Source organism: Vigna unguiculata, chromosome 10 (genome assembly GCF_037176805.1).
Source record: "Vigna unguiculata cultivar grain cowpea cultivar isolate G323 ecotype 2 chromosome 10, ASM3717680v1, whole genome shotgun sequence".
In the NCBI taxonomy this organism is placed as follows: Eukaryota; Viridiplantae; Streptophyta; class Magnoliopsida; order Fabales; family Fabaceae; genus Vigna; species Vigna unguiculata.
In genome coordinates this window covers 13780348-13798478 of record NC_140801.1, presented here as the reverse complement: position 1 = coordinate 13798478, position 18131 = coordinate 13780348, and the positions used below count along the sequence as shown (strand labels likewise).

Genomic DNA, 18131 nt, shown 5'->3' with positions numbered 1-18131 from the left:
AAATGGTGTGAGTAGAGAAAGATGCAGGTGAGGATATTCCCCTCTTGGATAGGAGTTGAGATGGTAGAGTAAGACCTACTAGTGGTAGTATTTGCTTGTATGTTTTGTTTAGAGTTGGAAATCTTCTAACTCTATTTTCTGGCCTTGTTGCAAATATAGCTAGCATTATTATAGTTATTTTGGATGACTGTATTAATACTTTATATTGACTTCCTTCTAAAAATACTTTATATTTTGTTTTATCATGATATAATGTTTTATTTAGTAGTGTAACAACTATTAAATGGGATGTTACTACTGTGTTTGTTGTTGCTTTACTACATTAGTCACCATGGTATAAAGATGGGCTAATTTTGGACGCTAATCCGACACAGAAAGACGCATAAGAGTCAATTTTTCTCCTTTTGAAAGGGTTTTATTTCGTCTCTTTTTTGTGCTTTTTTTTGTAGTGAAATTTGGTATGGAATACAATCGATTATTTAGTAGTGATTAGAGAGCGAATTGTTATATGAGGGATTAGTTTGAGATTCGTGATAAAAACGTTGTTAGGGATTAGTAAGAGTAATGTTGCGAGAATTACCTAACCTTGTATTTGGAAGAGAGATTTCAACAATTTCAAGAAATTGAAATACCTAATAATTAAATTATTTGCAATGGAATTCTCTTTATTTCTTAAACAATTAATTTGAATGAAGTAATTGAAATATCTTAAATTTCAATTTTCTTGTTTAGATAAAGCAATTTAATTTCTATTTTATGGCGAAATTAACTCTATCTTTGAGTCTAACTTAACTTAGCTTGACCATCGATCCGAGTATGCGTAGCCCAGGTCGTCACAACCTACAACCCGACCTAGCTCGTGTCGACTTAACCTTTGGCCTGTATCAGCATGGCTCGACCTCCGACATGTGCTAGTCCGACTTAACCTTTGACCCAACCTGACTTGTCTTGACCTTCGGCCTAGCTCGACATTCGAACTTGGTCGGCATGACTCGACCTTCGGAGCAGGCCGACCGAACTCGTCTTTCAGTGTGGGCTGACACGACTTGAATTTTTGCCCAACCACTCTTGACTTTTGGTCCAGCCAGGCCTTGTCCTAACCAATGAGCAATTCCACAACTTGAAGAATTTCAATTTCCTTCTTTTTTGAGTGAATTTCAAATTCTACTATTTTAGTTATTTGAAATACATTCTTAGAATTTCTCAATTTCATTTTCTTTTAATTTCCTCATCCAAACGTATATTTTTTTTTTAAATTTTAAATTTTCTAATTAAATGAATTATCTTTTAAATCGTCTCATCCAAACACACCATAATGAAAAAAAAAACAAAAAAATTAGTTACAATTTAATTAGAGAGTATATTGGATTCCGAAGATATTTAACCATAGATTGATAATAAAACTTCCTAGATTGCAGTTAATCTCTCTATTTGGCTACCTAGATTTAGTGATGGAATATTTTTTGGGAATTTTGTAGTTAATCTATTGAAAAACTTGTTAACAAAATAGTTAAGGAATTTTTCATAATTAATATACAATATTTTTTATAGTGAAAAACTATAATTATTGTAATTGACCTCACGAAGCAAACCAGCCAAACAACTTATTTCCTACTTCTTCACGATCTCTACCAGAGTTTTTCATCAACTCAAAATCACTTCCAACATCCACCTTTTTACCACAGTAATGCATCCATATCCGTGATTCAAACAAATTAATACACACAATAAGCTTAATAATACGCACATAAATACATAATCCGCAACATTAGTTATAATTCTATGATATATAACATTTATTTGTAGTGGACTTCATGCACCCCATACATCGTAGGTAGCATTAATTACATTTATTTATACCACACATGCATACTAAAGCAGTCTTCAGATATGTGCTGAAACTTTCACCTTTCTAAGTGCTATTATGAGACCGAAAGAGGATCAAACAGCAACATCCACAGGCTTGAATTCCAGCAATTCTATGGAGTTCAACCATGACCTCTCCCACACCTTCACTTCATACACATTTTTACTCTCACCATCTTTTGCTTCCAAAGTTATGTAGTATATGAACCCTTCCACTACCTGTTCCTTCGCATCAATCACCCTCACAAACTCCAAATTTGCATTCTGAGTCATCAACAAAATCACGCACCAAAAATCAATCATCGAATAATGGTTCCCTAGTGAAATAAAGAAAGGAAGAAGAATAAAAGTAAACCTCGTTTTTGTTGTATTGATCAACGGCAAAGCGAGCGAGATTCTCGATGTGAAGGGTATCAGAAGGAACATCGCCAACTCCACCGTCTTTTGTTTCTATTGCTGAATCAGTGACGAGGTTGAATTCTTGCACCTCTTTGGGGTTCAACCATTCCCTCACCCACACTTTGGTTTTATACACCTTTTTGGTTTCACCATCTTTGGCCTCCAAGGTTATGTAGTACAAGATCCCACTCACCACCTGCTGTTTTGCACTTATCACTCTCACAAACTCCAAAACTCCATTCTGCTTTTTGTTGTGATCGTCAACGGCAAAGCGAGCCAGATTTGCGATCTCCACGCTATTGGCAGATCCAGGCACATCAGTGATGCCACCTACAGTTACTGTTGCTGTTGCCATATTTCTCTGCTCTTCATCACTCTCTCTTCTACCACTCTTTATACCCAAAAATATACCAAAGTGGTTGGGAAACAGTACAATGATGTGAGATGAAAAAAAAAACAAAAATCAAGTATTCTTATTTTTTACACGTGGATGTTTATACCGACAAGAATTTGAATCATAGGTTGTATTTTATTGCATGTTTATTGAGTCAATTTTTTACTAGAGCTTTTTAAAATTTTAGTTATTTCACCGTTAAAAATTCTTATATTACATATTTTATTTTCACAATTTGTAAAAAAATCTTATAAAAAAATATTTTTATTTTACTATTTTTTTTAAAAAATTTAATTAACAAGTAATTTTTCATAAATAATTATTTTTTATAAAATTATAAAATTCATAAATATTTTTTACAAATATTGTAAAAAATTTTATATAAAATATTTTAAAAGAAATTAGCATAAGTTTCCTACAAATAATTCTTTTATAATAAAATTTATAAGTATTTTTTTAAAATATTTTAAAATAAAATTGATAGAAAATATAAATTTTTTAGTAGTGTTTTATTTATTTAAAAATTATAGTTATTTTACTAAGTTCTATTTTTTTTAGTTATTTTAAAATTTTAAAATTAATATACATCAATATATTCTAAAAATAAACAATATAGTAAAATTTAACAGAAAATTCGAATTCAGGATTTTTTTTTTTTTTCAAATTATTGTTTCTGTTTTAACTTCGTAAATTTAACAATTTTTCTAGCGTGTGTCATATTTAGGTACAGTCGATAATTCTACATTATCTAAGAGTAAGACAAAAGACATTAAGAACACCGTTGGGAGAACGTTCCTATTCTAAATTAAGTTCTTGGATGAATATTTATGGACACAACTTGGTCAATGTTGAGAATGTGTTTGGATGTGAACAAAAGGACTTTTTTGTCATCGTTCTTAAGTCGTACAAACTATATGAAACTTACAGGCGATATTTAGGTTTGTGGACTCACCCAATGTTTAGAACGTGTTTTGATGTGGATAAGTAAATTTTTTTTTATTTCGTTTTCTTTTTCTTAATTCTTTTTGGAAATTTATATAATTAATAAAAACAAAACAAAATGACAGATATTTTATGACAAAACATTAGCTATTAACGGATTGAATTTTGGATTTACTGAATTAATCTATTTTATTCAATTTTATTTATTTAACATTACTGACGTATCTGATCGATTGTTTATCTAATCGAATAGTATGTTCAAATTTATTTTAAATTTGTTAGACAGATATGCATTTTTTTTTCAACTACTTTTGATACCGTAAGAATTTATCAGAACACGTGCATGGTTAAATATGTTTGAAATATTTTAATATAATTTAAAAATTAAATAATTAAAATAAAAGTTTTATTGTTACTTATATTTGTATGGATTTTTTTATTTTATGGGTTAATGCTATTTATGGTTAACGACTATATTTTTTTTGATTACAATATACTCTTGTGTCTCTATTTTCTACCCATAAATATCATCTAGTCATGGAAGAAAATACAACAACTAAGACAACAAACATTAGAGTTCTCTCAGAAGTGTTCTTCTTTTCTTCTCTATATTATCTTTTAGAACAGTGGTGTTCATAAGGTTCAGAGATCCTTCGCTGCACACTCGATCGATCTGACGAGTTGTTGTATCTTGGGAGAGAAACACATATGATTTTAAACACATACGATTGTGTATTTCTATTGCCATGTGTAGTGGAGGCGTTTTCTCTCTAATGATAGCGCTATGCATGCCTTAACTTGGGCTATTTATACTCCTTATCTCATTTATTTTTTATCTCTTATTTATTATTGTTATAAAAATTATTGGTTCTCTGATCAATATTCTTTGATTTATATACATGTCAATATTATTATTATTCTAATTATTATAATAACTTTATTATTAATTGTTTTATTTGAGTAATTATTTTCTAACAAAATATAAGCTTTCCAAGAACGTAATATAAATAACTTACCAGTAAACTAACTGTAAGAAAAAAAATTATTATTGATTTTATTTTCATCTTTTATAGGTATTCATAAGAAAGAAAAAAAAAACATAAAAGTCTTTTAGTTTATTGGAAAATTGGAAAGGTCAAATTATGAAGAACACTATTAAAAAAGCATACAATTTCTCCCAATTTTCTTTTATAAAAGTTTTCTTAGAAAATACTTATAAACTTTGTTATGAATAATAATTTGTAAGATTGTTATCAATTTTTTGCAAATTATTTTGCATTATGTAGAAAATTTTGTAAGAAATATTTTAATTTTATATATTTTTAAGAAATAATTATCCAGAAAGAATTTTCTACCAATTTAAACTATTAGGAAAAATAGTAAAAAAATATTTTCTTAAAAAGTTTTATAATAAATTTAAACAAAAAGATCACATAAAATATGAAAAATTTTAGTAGTGGACAGTTAAGTGATCTAAACAGTGCAAATAATGAGAGAGTTTGGAATTACAAGTAAACATGTTGTATAGAAGGTACCTAATAAATGGTGAACTCTTTAGTATTATTACAAGATTACACAGACAGTAAACTCCTACAATTAGTATAACTATGGGTAGAAGTCTTCACAATTTTTACGCAGGGGAAGGACTTTGTGTTCTACAGATGAAGTGCAGGTTAGAACCAACACTAAGGGAGTGCTAAAAAATAAGCAAATAAGTAGATGGAAGAGAATAGATAAATAATGTGGACCCTAGTGCAAATAACATATATGCATACATTCATGGGAACAAAAGATCCTCACCCTCCCAACAGTGATGCAAGTTGAAGTCTTCTGCATAATGTTTTGGCAAGCTACCAAAGTAAATAGAGAAGTGAAGGAAAGTAGTTAAAAAGTAAATTTTAAACCTAACGCAACCGTATAAAATCGACTTGTAAGGTGAAATTTGTCCTCATTTTTATATTGTGAATTGCCTTTAGCTCTAATATGAGATTAAACATTATGTGTACATTATAAACTAACTTTTCTATGATGAAGCCTAGCCTTGTAGTGGCGTGCTTCTCACATTTTTATCATTCCTTTAATTTCCATTTTATGCTTTCTTCTTTGTGTGTGTGACTTGAGTTTTACTCTTTTTATGTGTTGTCCACTCTTATTTGTGTGTGTCCATTCTTCTCTTCTCAAGAATCTTGGAAAGGAACCTTCACATCTAGATAGCTTGCTATCTTAATGTCTAGTTGCAATTTCCTTGGTTTTCTTAATCAATCTTCACCATATTCAATAATCTTCTAAAAGGAACAAGATAATCCGACATCATCTTGTGACAAAAATTCTGAACCTAAAGTAGTAGACTCTAGTGCTTCATCATTAACCAAGTCAACTATAATAGTAGGTTCTTTAAGTGTATCTTTTAATTCCCGTGGTTCTTCCACTACACTTGGTTCTTTCATTGCATTATCCTCACAATGTTTCTCTTGAAAAGGATCATATGTACTCATATTCTCATAAACATATAAAAATTTATATTCACAATGAGCAACATCATTACATTCATTAGTAGATATATCATCATGATGTGATTCTATTGTTGGTTGAATTAACATTTGAATCTTGCACTCGTTCACATCAGTGATCAATTGTTCCAACTAATTCTACAAGCTCTAGTTCATGGCATCCATCTTTTGTTTGAATTCCTTTATTTGTTGGTGAGTTTCATGAGATGCATTCATCACCTCAGCCATCATATTCATCATTTTTGCTAGAGTTGGATCCCTAGATGTTGCAACTAATTGTGTTTGTTGTTATTGAGAACCATACTCATATGGTTGTTGATAATCATCTTTCAAAAAAATGATCTAAAATATAGATCATTTAGTTCACACATAGTTAACCTACTTATATCAAGCATAATAGTAGGTGTAACAATTGGTTGCTGCTGAAAACCACATGGTTGTTGTGGATAATAATCATAGTCCATTTTAAAATTACGTTGTTGATTATATTCATATGAAAAATTATTTTGCACTTTTTTTAGACAAACTATATAAAAATTATAAAGAAATAATTTTACCAAATTAAAATACCGAAAGAAAATAAAATAAATGTTAGCAAAAATAAAGAAAAATAAAATGTTAGTGATAAACAAAAATAAAATAAAATAAGAACCAAAATAATAAAACTTCTAATTTTGTTCCCCAACAATGATGCCAAATTTGATAGCGCCATTGTTGACAATATCAAATTAATACTACTAAACTACAACAATTTCAATATTGCTAAGATAGTAGTCAACAAAATAGAAAGTGTAAAGTCAACCCTAAGTCACTTTCCAACGAACACAAAATTGATTTCTAACAAGTTAGTTCTTATGAAATCTATACACTAAAAGGGTTATTTCAAATACAATAAAAATAACACAAGAAGTTAAAGATAAAATAAAAAGATTAAATAATAAAATAATACAATAAAGAAAGAAAGAAAATTGGAAAGCGATAAAAAGAGATTAAAACAATAATAAAGAAAATGGGTTGATTCTACTACTTTTTCATAATAGGATTCATCATTGGTTACCTAACGATTATTTTTCAATTAAATAGTGTCTCAGATTCTTAAATTAATAAAATAAAGTCTCAATTAATTTGTTGGCATTCTCAGTATTAACCAAAGTACAATCTCAATTAAAAGTGAGAACTTTTTAGATTGTTTATAGCAAATTCAACCAAAGTACAATCTCAATCAAATTCTTCTATTTCTAACCATGTTTATTCCTTTGTCTCCTAAACAAGTAAAAATCTATTATCTTTAATCAAAGTAAAGTCTCAATTATTGCTTAAAACTCATTTAACCACATGGAAGTTTCTAAATAAAATCAAAGTAGTCTCAATTAAATTTAAAAATCATTAAACTATTATGTTCATTATGAAAATAGATTAAACAACGTGATGGTTAGTAACAATGTAAAAAGTATTACTTTTTACTTGATTAGAAGACAGAACACATATATAACATATAAACCACAAAAGTAATAAAAGAACAAAGAAATTATTTCATTCTAACTTCAAAATCCATAATAAAATTTCAACATAATCAGCCCCAAAAGCTTAACACTCCATGGAATGTAGAAATAGCATAAAAATAGAAAACAATGGTGGAGATGACGAAATTAAGTCCCCTAAAAGGGTTCCTTAAGCTTCTATAATATATTTCCCTAAGTCTTTTTTTTACAGAAATTGGATTGAGCTTTTGTTTTGAGCTTTTCTGTTGTTGTACTCTTCTTTCTGATAATGTAATCTCCTCCAATTATCTTCTAAATAATCCAATATCTTCAGGATATATTTTGTTGTAGTGAAGATCTAAAAAGATTTAAGAAGATCTTGCCACATTCAAAAAGATTTAGCAAATATTATCTTTTTTTATTTACTGATAAAAATTAAGATAATTATTTAAAAATATCAAATGAAATTTCTAAAGATATATTTGTCCTAAATTATCTTTTATCATAAAGATTTACATATTATCAAACCCCTTTTTGTAGAAAAATTATAAAAAATCACAAGGTCCAATTTTTTGTTGCCCGTACCCTTTTCCTGGTTTAGCAAAATTTCTTCATTTTTTTCATGCCTTCTTGCATTCTTCATGTAATGCTTGGTTTGGATTCTTGTGGTTTTAATTATTTGCTATTCTTGTATTTATCTTTAAGGTTTGATGAATCTTTGATAAATTTATTTTCACCCCTCAATGCCTTCAACTTAACTACAACTACATTGACACACCTTAAAATATCCAAAGAACATTTGTGAAATTAAAAAGCTATTTTTAACATATTTTTATATCTCAAGCTCAGTAAACCCAATTATAATAAATCTTAATTAAGATAGTCTTTTAAAGCACAAAAACAAATTAAGAGTCCAAGACTAAAGGCTAAATGAAGGCATCAATGTGCACTCATCAAAAACTCAATTTAATATGATTTTTGCAATTGTTTCATTGAAGCAATAATATTTTATAATTATAATCAATCAATAATTTGGTCTTTAGTTAGATTTATTATTTCCAAATATCCATATGACTTTATCATTTAATTCAAAAACTTTATTCTTTTGGAATGCAATTGTCACAAGATAATTATTTAACCTTGTGGCTCATTTAATTAATTCTCAATTTCAAATGACTAGATAAAAATATTAATTCAAATGATCAATCAAATATTAAAGAAAAGAAAAATCTTAACCAAATGACACAACTCATTCTAAATTGTCTATTTCATGTGCCAAACATCCATCTTATATAAACACTTATGAAACTTAAATATCAAAGATTAAACATATGAGAACACTTGTCTAGAATATATATTTTCATATGCAAAACACGGTAATCATGCACTTCAGGTATATATTTCAATTAGAGATTCCATTTTACTTGTATAATGTTGTTTCTCATTTAACTAGAGACTTCCTCGTTTGGTAGTATAATCATTTTGTTATCATGAAAACTCTTTTAGCTTGAGGGGCTCGTCTACTTCAACAAAAATCCAATACAACTAGAATAAACAAAAAATAATATCTATAAAACAATTATGGTGAGCAAATGTTAAATGAGTTAAAAATAAAAAATTAAAGAAAATATGTACATTGAAACCAGTTTATTACTATTGAAAGGAAATGAGATAATAATTGAAAATAAACACTTAGAAAGTGTAGTCACTGTACAATAAATCTATAAATGTGTGTATAAATATGTGTCGTTAATCTTTAAACACGGGGTCATAAAGATTTCATCCCTAAAAGAAGACTGGGAAGAATAAAAGTTCAATATGTAGTTAAGAAACAAAGCAATCTACATAAGCATAAATTATAGGAATATCAATATGAACAGGAACTTCATGTGCTTTATGAATGTCATCAAGAATCGTGTCATATGAACAAAAGTTTGGATATGCAAGTGAAATAAGAATTGGAAATATAACATAATTTATATCAACACATATATCACACATGCTAGAATCACAAGTACAACCTGTATAAGTTTTTGAAATTTGTGATAAATCAAAATGTAATGATGGTACTATTTTTTTTTGTTACATGTTATTCAATGTGGTAACAATTTCATCAATCTGATTTTTAATCTCCTGAATAATGGTACTATTTTTCTTTTTGGAATTGCTTCATCAAGTGCTTTAGAGATGGTTCAAAATTGGTTTGGACAGGTGGCTGCTTAAAGTATGAGTTACAAGCTTGCAATGATTGGTGCAATGACTGGTCATAGTGAAGATTGTCCACAATATGAATCACAAAGCTCCTTGTAATATGATTGTTGATGAGTGCGTATTTTTGTCCTCATTCAGTGTTTAATTCTGGGTATTTAATTGAATTTGTATGCTTAAAGAGTGATTTAATTAACAGTTCTGATAATTAGGCTATTTGAGCTTGTGTGATAAAAATGTCTTAAAAAGTGATTTTTAGCTGCATAAATTATTTTTGGATATTTTAAGGTTTGTTGATGCAACTGAAGTGAAGATTAAGCTCATTCAAGGTGGGAAAACAAATTGATTGAAGTTACAGAACAACTTTAAATAAGGCTGAATTTAGCACGTTCTGGAAAAATCACTTTTGCACCCCAGTTTTTACTTATACACTCCCTTCTTTCTAAATGGGTCTCACTAAAAACCTATTATGCACCTCCTAATATGTATATTTACACCCTTCCTACCAATTAAACCCAACTCACTCAGATCATTCCATATGGCAATCCCCAACTTTTAAATCTGTCTAATTAAAACATTCCACGTGGCATTAATCCTTGCACATGCATGTGAACCAATAAGGGCGTGCCACGTCATCATCTTCAACCCTAGCTTCTTCTCTTGGAAACCCTAGCAGCCTTCATCAGGTCAGCTACGGCAGCCGCCACTCTCGCCGTCAATCGCCGACACCGCAACTCCACCATCTTCAACCTTCTGCACCATCGTGCAAATGTAGCGAGCTCCAGGCACCTGGACCAGCACCGTGCCTGCACCTGCGAGACCCGTCCACTGTCGCAAGCCTCCATCATCTATGCACCTCACCGTCACCATTTTTCCATCTGCGCCGCCACCGCACAACCAAGGCGATGCACCTGCAGCGGAAATGTGAGAGCAACAGCCATGGAAACTGCAACACGAAGTCAATCCACGGGTGGGACGAACTAGATTCACAAAGATCTGCAGCAAAACCTCACAGTCAGCCACCGCACCAGCCATTGAAACATCCATCCTCCATCAGTACACTTGCTGGAAAACGTGAAACAGTAGCGGAAACCTCAACCTACACGAAGCGCGACCACTGTGAGCCTCCACGCTTGAGCCAGAAACAAATTTGCACCACAACACCGTGAGCACACCTTCGTCGGAGCAGCGTCGCACACCACCATAGCCATCGCGTTCGGAACAGCAATGCGTCGGAGTCCACCATGGCAGTAACCGTCAAAGAGGCCAAATGCGCAGCCTCACTCATTCCTCCATGGCGGAAACCCTAGTCTGGAGAGACAAAGTGCACTCTGCCACGTGTCAATCTGCTATTGCACAGTCAAACAGGTCAACAGGTCAATTGGTCAAAGCAGCACTCAACTCTAGTCAAAGGAGAGGGGTTTAATTGCAAATATTGATATTTTTGGATGTCTCTGCAAAATTGGACTATAGGATTGAAAATGGGTTATTTAGAAAATTAATACAAATATTATTTGGTGATAATTTATTAGATATCTTTAAATTATTTATTTATTTAATTACATCATAAATTATTAACCAACTATGTTTGTTAAATATTTTTAAAACTAATTATTTCTCCAAATATTTTTAAAATCACTATAAAGATAAATAATATTTATCTTTATTTTAAAATATATTTGAGAGGTTTTAACAACCGAAAAGCCTATTCCAAGTCCTATATAAAGAGACCAAGGGAAAGCAGAAGAAAAAACAAGCTCGGGATTTTGAAGTTCTAAATTTCTCTCTCTCTCCGTTCTTCTATTTTGCATTCATGGAGTTCTAAATTTCTTCGGTTGATTCCATTGTAAATTCTTAATTGGATTCTGAGGTTAGATCAATTAATTTCTTTGTTCTTTCTATTATTGTTGAGGTTTTAATTCATCTATGTCTTTTATCTTTGAATCACGTAGAAAGTAATGATTTCAAATCTATATGCATGTTGATCATATGATTTCAAGGGTTTTTAAATCTAATTGAGACTTTACTTTGATTTTGTTTAGAAACTTTCATGTGATTAAATGAGTTTTTATCAATAATTGAGACTTTACTTTGGTTAAAGGTATTTACTCTAACGAAAATTAATCGGGACTTTACTTTGATTAATTAAGCTTTTTATTTGGTGAGGAGATTAAAGAATAGATATGATTAGGCATAGTAAAATTTGATTGAGACTGTACTTTGATTGAATTTACTGTGGATAATCTAAAAGTTCTCACTTTTAATTGAGATTGTACTTTGGTTAAAAGTGAGAATGCCAACAAATTAATTGAGACTTTACCTTGATTAATTTGTAAATATGCGACAATAATTAATTGAGCAATAATCTTTAGATAACCGATGATGAATCTATTTTGAAAAAGCAATGGAATCAATCTATTTTCTTTACTATTGTTTCTATCTTATTTTATCATTTTATCTTAATCCTCCCACATTTTTATTATTTTATTTGACTAACCGTTTTGTATAGATTTTATAAGAACTAACTTGTTAAAAATCAATTCTGTGTTCGTTGGGAGACGACTTTGGGTTACTTTATCCTTTCTATTTTGTTGACTACTATCTTAGCAATACTGACATTGCTATAAAATGTATATATAAAATGTATTTAAAAATTCTCCATGAGAAAAACATAAAAAAACTTTTGAAAGATAAATAATACTTCATCAATTAGGAGGATGCATACAATACAAAATTATATACCTAATTGATGAGATGCCAAAGATATATTGTCTACCTTTTGTCTTGGACCAGAGATCATCACAGACAACATCATGTACTTTCTCTTCATTAGAGTTGTAAAAATGGGCTACCCAACTCGGCCCACCACAGGTTGGTGGGTTAAATGAGTTGGCTCAGTAGCTCACTTAATTAAAAAAATAATAATATTTTTCTTAGTCCCAAAAAAATAAATTATAATTGTGATTAAAATCTAAATAAACTTCAATACAATCCAAATACAATCAAAAATAATGTTCAACCTTAAATACAAACCAAAATTACAAAAATTTTAGGTTTGCATTTGCCAACCCAATATTTTGGCTAAAAAAAAAAATAGTCCAACCCAACCCAAATTCAAAAGAATAGTGTGACCCTTTATATGTGGGTGGGTTGGTGACCCACTTTGACAACTCCACTCTTCATGCACAATCCAAGAGATAAGTTGTAAATAAATAATATAATAGGCCAAAACCTGTCGTTGGTATTTAAACTACCAAAAGGATTCATGATTAATGCTTTTCCATTGCATAAAATTAGTCGGATTACGAAGTAGTCCATCACATCATCTCTATGCATGTCATCAAAGGTTTTTAGCTTCTTTTGGGTTCACAAACAAACACTTAAGTCTGGGTATGATCGGAAGGTACCAAACAACTTTAACAGGGGTCCATCCTTTTCTATCTCTTGACTACTCTCTTCACTATTGTTTTTCTACTTGTAACTTCATAACCTATACTTGAGACATTTTTTCAAACCTTTAAACTCTTTCTTGTATAATATGCAATCGTTGAATATGCATGTATCTTTTATATTCCATTTCCATTGGACAAAGAATTTTCTTAGCCTCATAATGACTAGGTAGTGTATTTCCATCAGAAAGCATGTCCTTCAACAAAACAAGAGTTTCGTGAAACTTTAATCGATTCACTCATTCGTCAATGGGCCAGGTAGGGTACGAGTAATAATTCTCATGTACCCAACCCCTTGGATAAATATTCATCCCGTGCCGGTCCTCATATCGGTGCAGGTATCCGTTATGCCGGTAACCACATATTTCATTAATATACATGGATATCTACGAGTACCCATGGGTATTTAAAAAAAACAAATTAAAATATTTAATAAAATATTTTAACTATAAATTGAAATAAAATAAAATATATAACATTCATAAATTTCAAACAAAATCCATATAACCCATTTAAACATGATTGAATGACAGTTTACAAAGAAATGAAGATTTTGTAAAACCAGTTGGTAAAAAATAACCCATTCAGAATCAATGTGTTAATGTTTTAAGCATTTTTTTTAATTTAAATTAGAGTATAGCGGATATGGGTATCCACGAGTATGGATACTGTGATACTATACTTGCCTCGTTAGTATGAGGGTTTAAAAAATACTCGTATCTATTTTATTTTCAAAAGTATTTGATAGTGGATCTATTTTAATAACAAATATTTGATATTAATGAAAAAAATAATAATGGATTAAGAATGCGACAAATTAGCTTCCATAAAAAAGTGAAGGCAAAAAATGGGACGCTGTAGGAGACGGTCTAGTCCATCCTTATATAAAGACAAGATAGTCATATATTTTAAAGTGGGTTAAGCCCACTCTAATGTCTAGTTAATAATTTTTAAAATAAAATATAACTTACATCATCATTTAATAGAAATAAAATAGTAGAGAATGACTAAATAATATAACAATAACATGGATTTAACTAACATAAATAAAAATGACTTAAAATTTTTTATTAAGTCTATTGTTAGCCACGTAGGGCTCATGCAACAAAATTAGAGCGGGCTCAGACAGTAAAATTTAATCGACGTTTTAATAACTTATTTTTTATAAAAATTAAATATTTTAGTTTGTGTAACCAACGATATTAAATAATAATTTTAAAAATTAATAATAGGTGTCCTGTAATGCATAAACTGAAACTTGAATTTAATAAACATTAATTTTGCATTAAAATTAATTTTGTGTGTGGTTGTAACTAACCTACAAAATAGTAAATTTAAAATTATTCAGGTCGAGTGTGATAGACATCTCCACTTTATAAAACAGAATGTAAACAATACGAATGAATTTTGATGTGGATAAGTAAATTTTTTTTATTTCGTTTTCTTTTTCTTAATTCTTTTTGGAAATTTATATAATTAATAAAAACAAAACAAAATGACAGATATTTTATGACAAAACATTAGCTATAAACGGGTAGAATTTCGGATTTTACTGAATTAATCTATTTTATTCAATTTTATTTATTTAACATTCCTGGTTTATCTAATCGATTGTTTATTTAATTGAATAGTATGTTCAAATTTATTTTAAATTTGTTAGGCAGATATGGATTTTTTTTTTCTCAACTACTTTTTGATACAGTAAGAATTTATCAGAATGTGTACATGGTTAAATATATTTGAAATATTTTAATATAATTTAAAAATTAAATAATTAAAATAAAAGTTTTATTGTTACTTATATTTTTATGAATTTTTTAATTTTATTAATTAAGGACTATATTTTTTTATTACAATATATTTTTATATTTTTATTTTCTACTCATAAATATACATGGAAAAAAATACGACAACTAAGACAATAATTAGCAGATCCAGGCACATCAATGATGCCACCTGCAGTTTCTGTTGCTGCTGCCATATTTCTCTGCTCTTCATCACTCTCTCTTCTACCACTCTTTATACCCAAAAATATACCAAAGTGGTTGGGAAATAGTACAATAATGTGATATGAAAAAAAACAAAAAACAATGTATCTCGTTTTTCTGTCTTCCGAGAGATTTCATTTGTGGAGGTATTCTTATTTTTTACACGTGGATGTTTATACCGACAAGAATTTGAATCATAGGTTGTATTTTATTGCATGTTTATTGAGTCAATTTTTTACTAGATCACCGATAAAAATTCTTATATTACATAATTTTTATTCAAATTTATTAAAAAAATTTAAAAACAATATTTCTTTCTACTATTTTTTCTAAAAAATTTATTCATGAATAATTATTTTTATAAAATTTGTAAACATTTTTTATAAAATTTATTATAAAAAATATTTTATATAAAATATTTAAAAAAAAATTAGTAGAAATTTCCTACAAATAATCGTTTCATGAATAAAATTTATAAGTATTTTAAAAAAATTAAAATAAAATTGATAGAAAATACAAGTTTTTTTAATAATATTTTACTTATTTAAAAATTATAGTTATTTTACTAAGTTGTATTTTTGTAGTTATTTAAAACTTTAAAATTAATATACATAAATATATTCTAAAAATAAACAATATAGTAAAATTTAACAGAAAATTTAAATTCAAGATTTTTTTTTCATTTTCAAATTATTGTTTCTGTTTTTACTTCGTAAATTTAACAATTTTTTTAGCGTGTGTCATATTTAGGTACAGTCGATAATTCTACATTATCTAAGAGTAAGACAAAAGACATTAAGAACACCGTTGGGAGAACGTTCCTATTCTAAATTAAGTTTTTGGGTGAATATTTATGGACACAACTTGGTCAATGTGGAGAACGTGTTTGTATGTGAACAAAAGGACTTTTTTGTCATCGTTCTTAAGTCGTACAAATTATATGAAAGTTACAGGCGATATTTAGGTTTGTGGACACAACTCACCCAATGTTTAGAATGTGTTTTGATGTGAATAAGTACAATTTTTTTTTATTTCGTTTTATTTTTCTTAATTATTTTTGGAAATTTATATAATTAATAAAAACAAAACAAAATGACAAGGATATTTTATGACAAAACATTAGCTATAAATGGATAGAATTTTGGATTTTACTGAATTAATCTATTTTATTCAATTTTATTTATTTAACATTACTGGCTTATCAGAACACGTGCATGATTAAATATGTTTAAAATATTTTAATATAATTTAAAAAGTAAATAATTAAAATAAAAGTTTTATTGTTATTTATATTTTTATGAATTTTTTAATTTTATGGGTTAATACTATTTATGGTTAACGACTATATCTTTTTATTACAATTTATTCTTGTGTTTCTATTTTCTACTCATAAATATCACATAGTCATGGAAGAAAATACAACAACTAAGACAAACAAATATTAGAGTTCTCTCATAAGTGTTCTTCTTTTCTTCTCTATATTATCTTTTAAAACAATGGTGTTCATAAAGTTTGGAGATCCTTTGTTGCACACTCGATCGATCTGATGGGTTGTTGTATCTTGGGAGAGAAACACATATGATTTGAAACACATACAACTGTGTATTTGTATTGCCATGTGTAGTGCGACATTTTCTCTCTAAGGATAGCACTATGCGTGTTTCAACTCAGGCTATTTGTACTCCTTATCTCATTTATTTTTTTATCTCTTATTTATTATTGTTATAAACATTATTGAGACTCTGATCAATATTCTTTGATTCATACACATGTCAATATTATTATTTTTCTAATTATTATAATAATTTTATTATTAATAGTATTATTTCAGTAATTATTTTCTAACAAAATATAAGCTTTCCAAGAACGTAATATAAATAACTTACCAATAAACTAATTGTAAAAAAAAATTATTATTGATTTTATTTTCATCTTTTATAGGTATTCATAAGAAAGAAAAAGAAAACATAAAAATCTTTTAGTTTATTGGAAAATTCGAAAGGTCAAATTATGAAGTACACGGTTAAAAAAGCATACAATTTTTCCCAATTTTCTTTTATAAAAGTTTTCTTAGAAAATACTTTTAAACTTTGTTATGAATAATAATTTGTAAGATTGTTATCAATTTTTTACAAATTATTTTGCATTATGCAGAAAATTTTGTAAGAAATATTTTAATTTTATATATTTTTAAGAAATAATTATTCAGAAAGAATTTTCTACAAATTTAAACTATTAGGAAAAATAGTAAAAAAATCATTTCTTAAAAAGTTTTATAATAAATTTAAACAAAAAATTGCATAAAATATAAAAATTTTTAGTAGTGGATAGTTAAGTGATCTAAACAATGCAAATAATGAGAGGATTTGGAATTACAAGTAAACATGTTGTATAGAAGATACCTAATAAATGGTAAACTCTTTAGTATTATTACAAGGTTACAAAGACAGTAAACTCCTAAAATTAGTATAATTATGGGTAGAAGTCTTCACAATTTTTACGCAAGGGAAGGACTTTGTGTTCTACATATGAAATGCAGGTTAGAACCAACATTAAGGGAGTGCTAAAAAACAAGCAAACAAGTAGATGGAAGAGAAGAGATAAATGATGTGGACCCTGGCGCAAATAACATATATGCATACATTCATGGGAAGAAAAGATCCTCACCCTCCCAACAGTGATGCAAGTTGAAGTCTTCTGCATAATGTTTTGGCGGGTTGCCAAAGTAAATAGAGAGGGAAGGAAAGTCGTTAAAAGTAAATTTTAAACCTAACGCAACCCTATAAAATCGATTTGTAAGGTGAAGTTTATCTTCATTTTTATATTGTGAATTGCCTTTAACTCTAATATGAGATTAAACATTATGTGTACATTATACACTAACTTTTCTACAA

General features: G+C 28.6%; 1 protein-coding gene across 1 annotated transcript; it reads right to left on the bottom strand.

Moving 5' to 3' along the window:
• Positions 1 to 1752: 1752 nt before the first annotated feature.
• On the bottom strand, positions 1753 to 2664 carry LOC114167251 (multicystatin). Its single transcript, XM_085667603.1, has 2 exons — positions 2222 to 2664; positions 1753 to 2130 (listed from the first exon to the last, which is right to left on the bottom strand). Exons 1-2 carry the CDS (start codon positions 2618 to 2620, stop codon positions 1942 to 1944), a joined length of 588 nt encoding a protein of 195 aa, XP_085523729.1. The 5' UTR covers positions 2621 to 2664; the 3' UTR covers positions 1753 to 1941.
• Positions 2665 to 18131: the final 15467 nt, after the last annotated feature.

Excerpts from the sequence above, each read along its gene's own strand:
- LOC114167251 (XM_085667603.1), bottom strand. The coding sequence starts at position 2,620 with ATGGCAACAGCAACAGTAACTGTAGGTGGCATCACTGATGTGCCTGGA. Across the intron at positions 2,131-2,221 it reads ATCAATACAACAAAAACGAG|AATGCAAATTTGGAGTTTGT; the intron begins GTTTACTTTTAT and ends TTGATGACTCAG.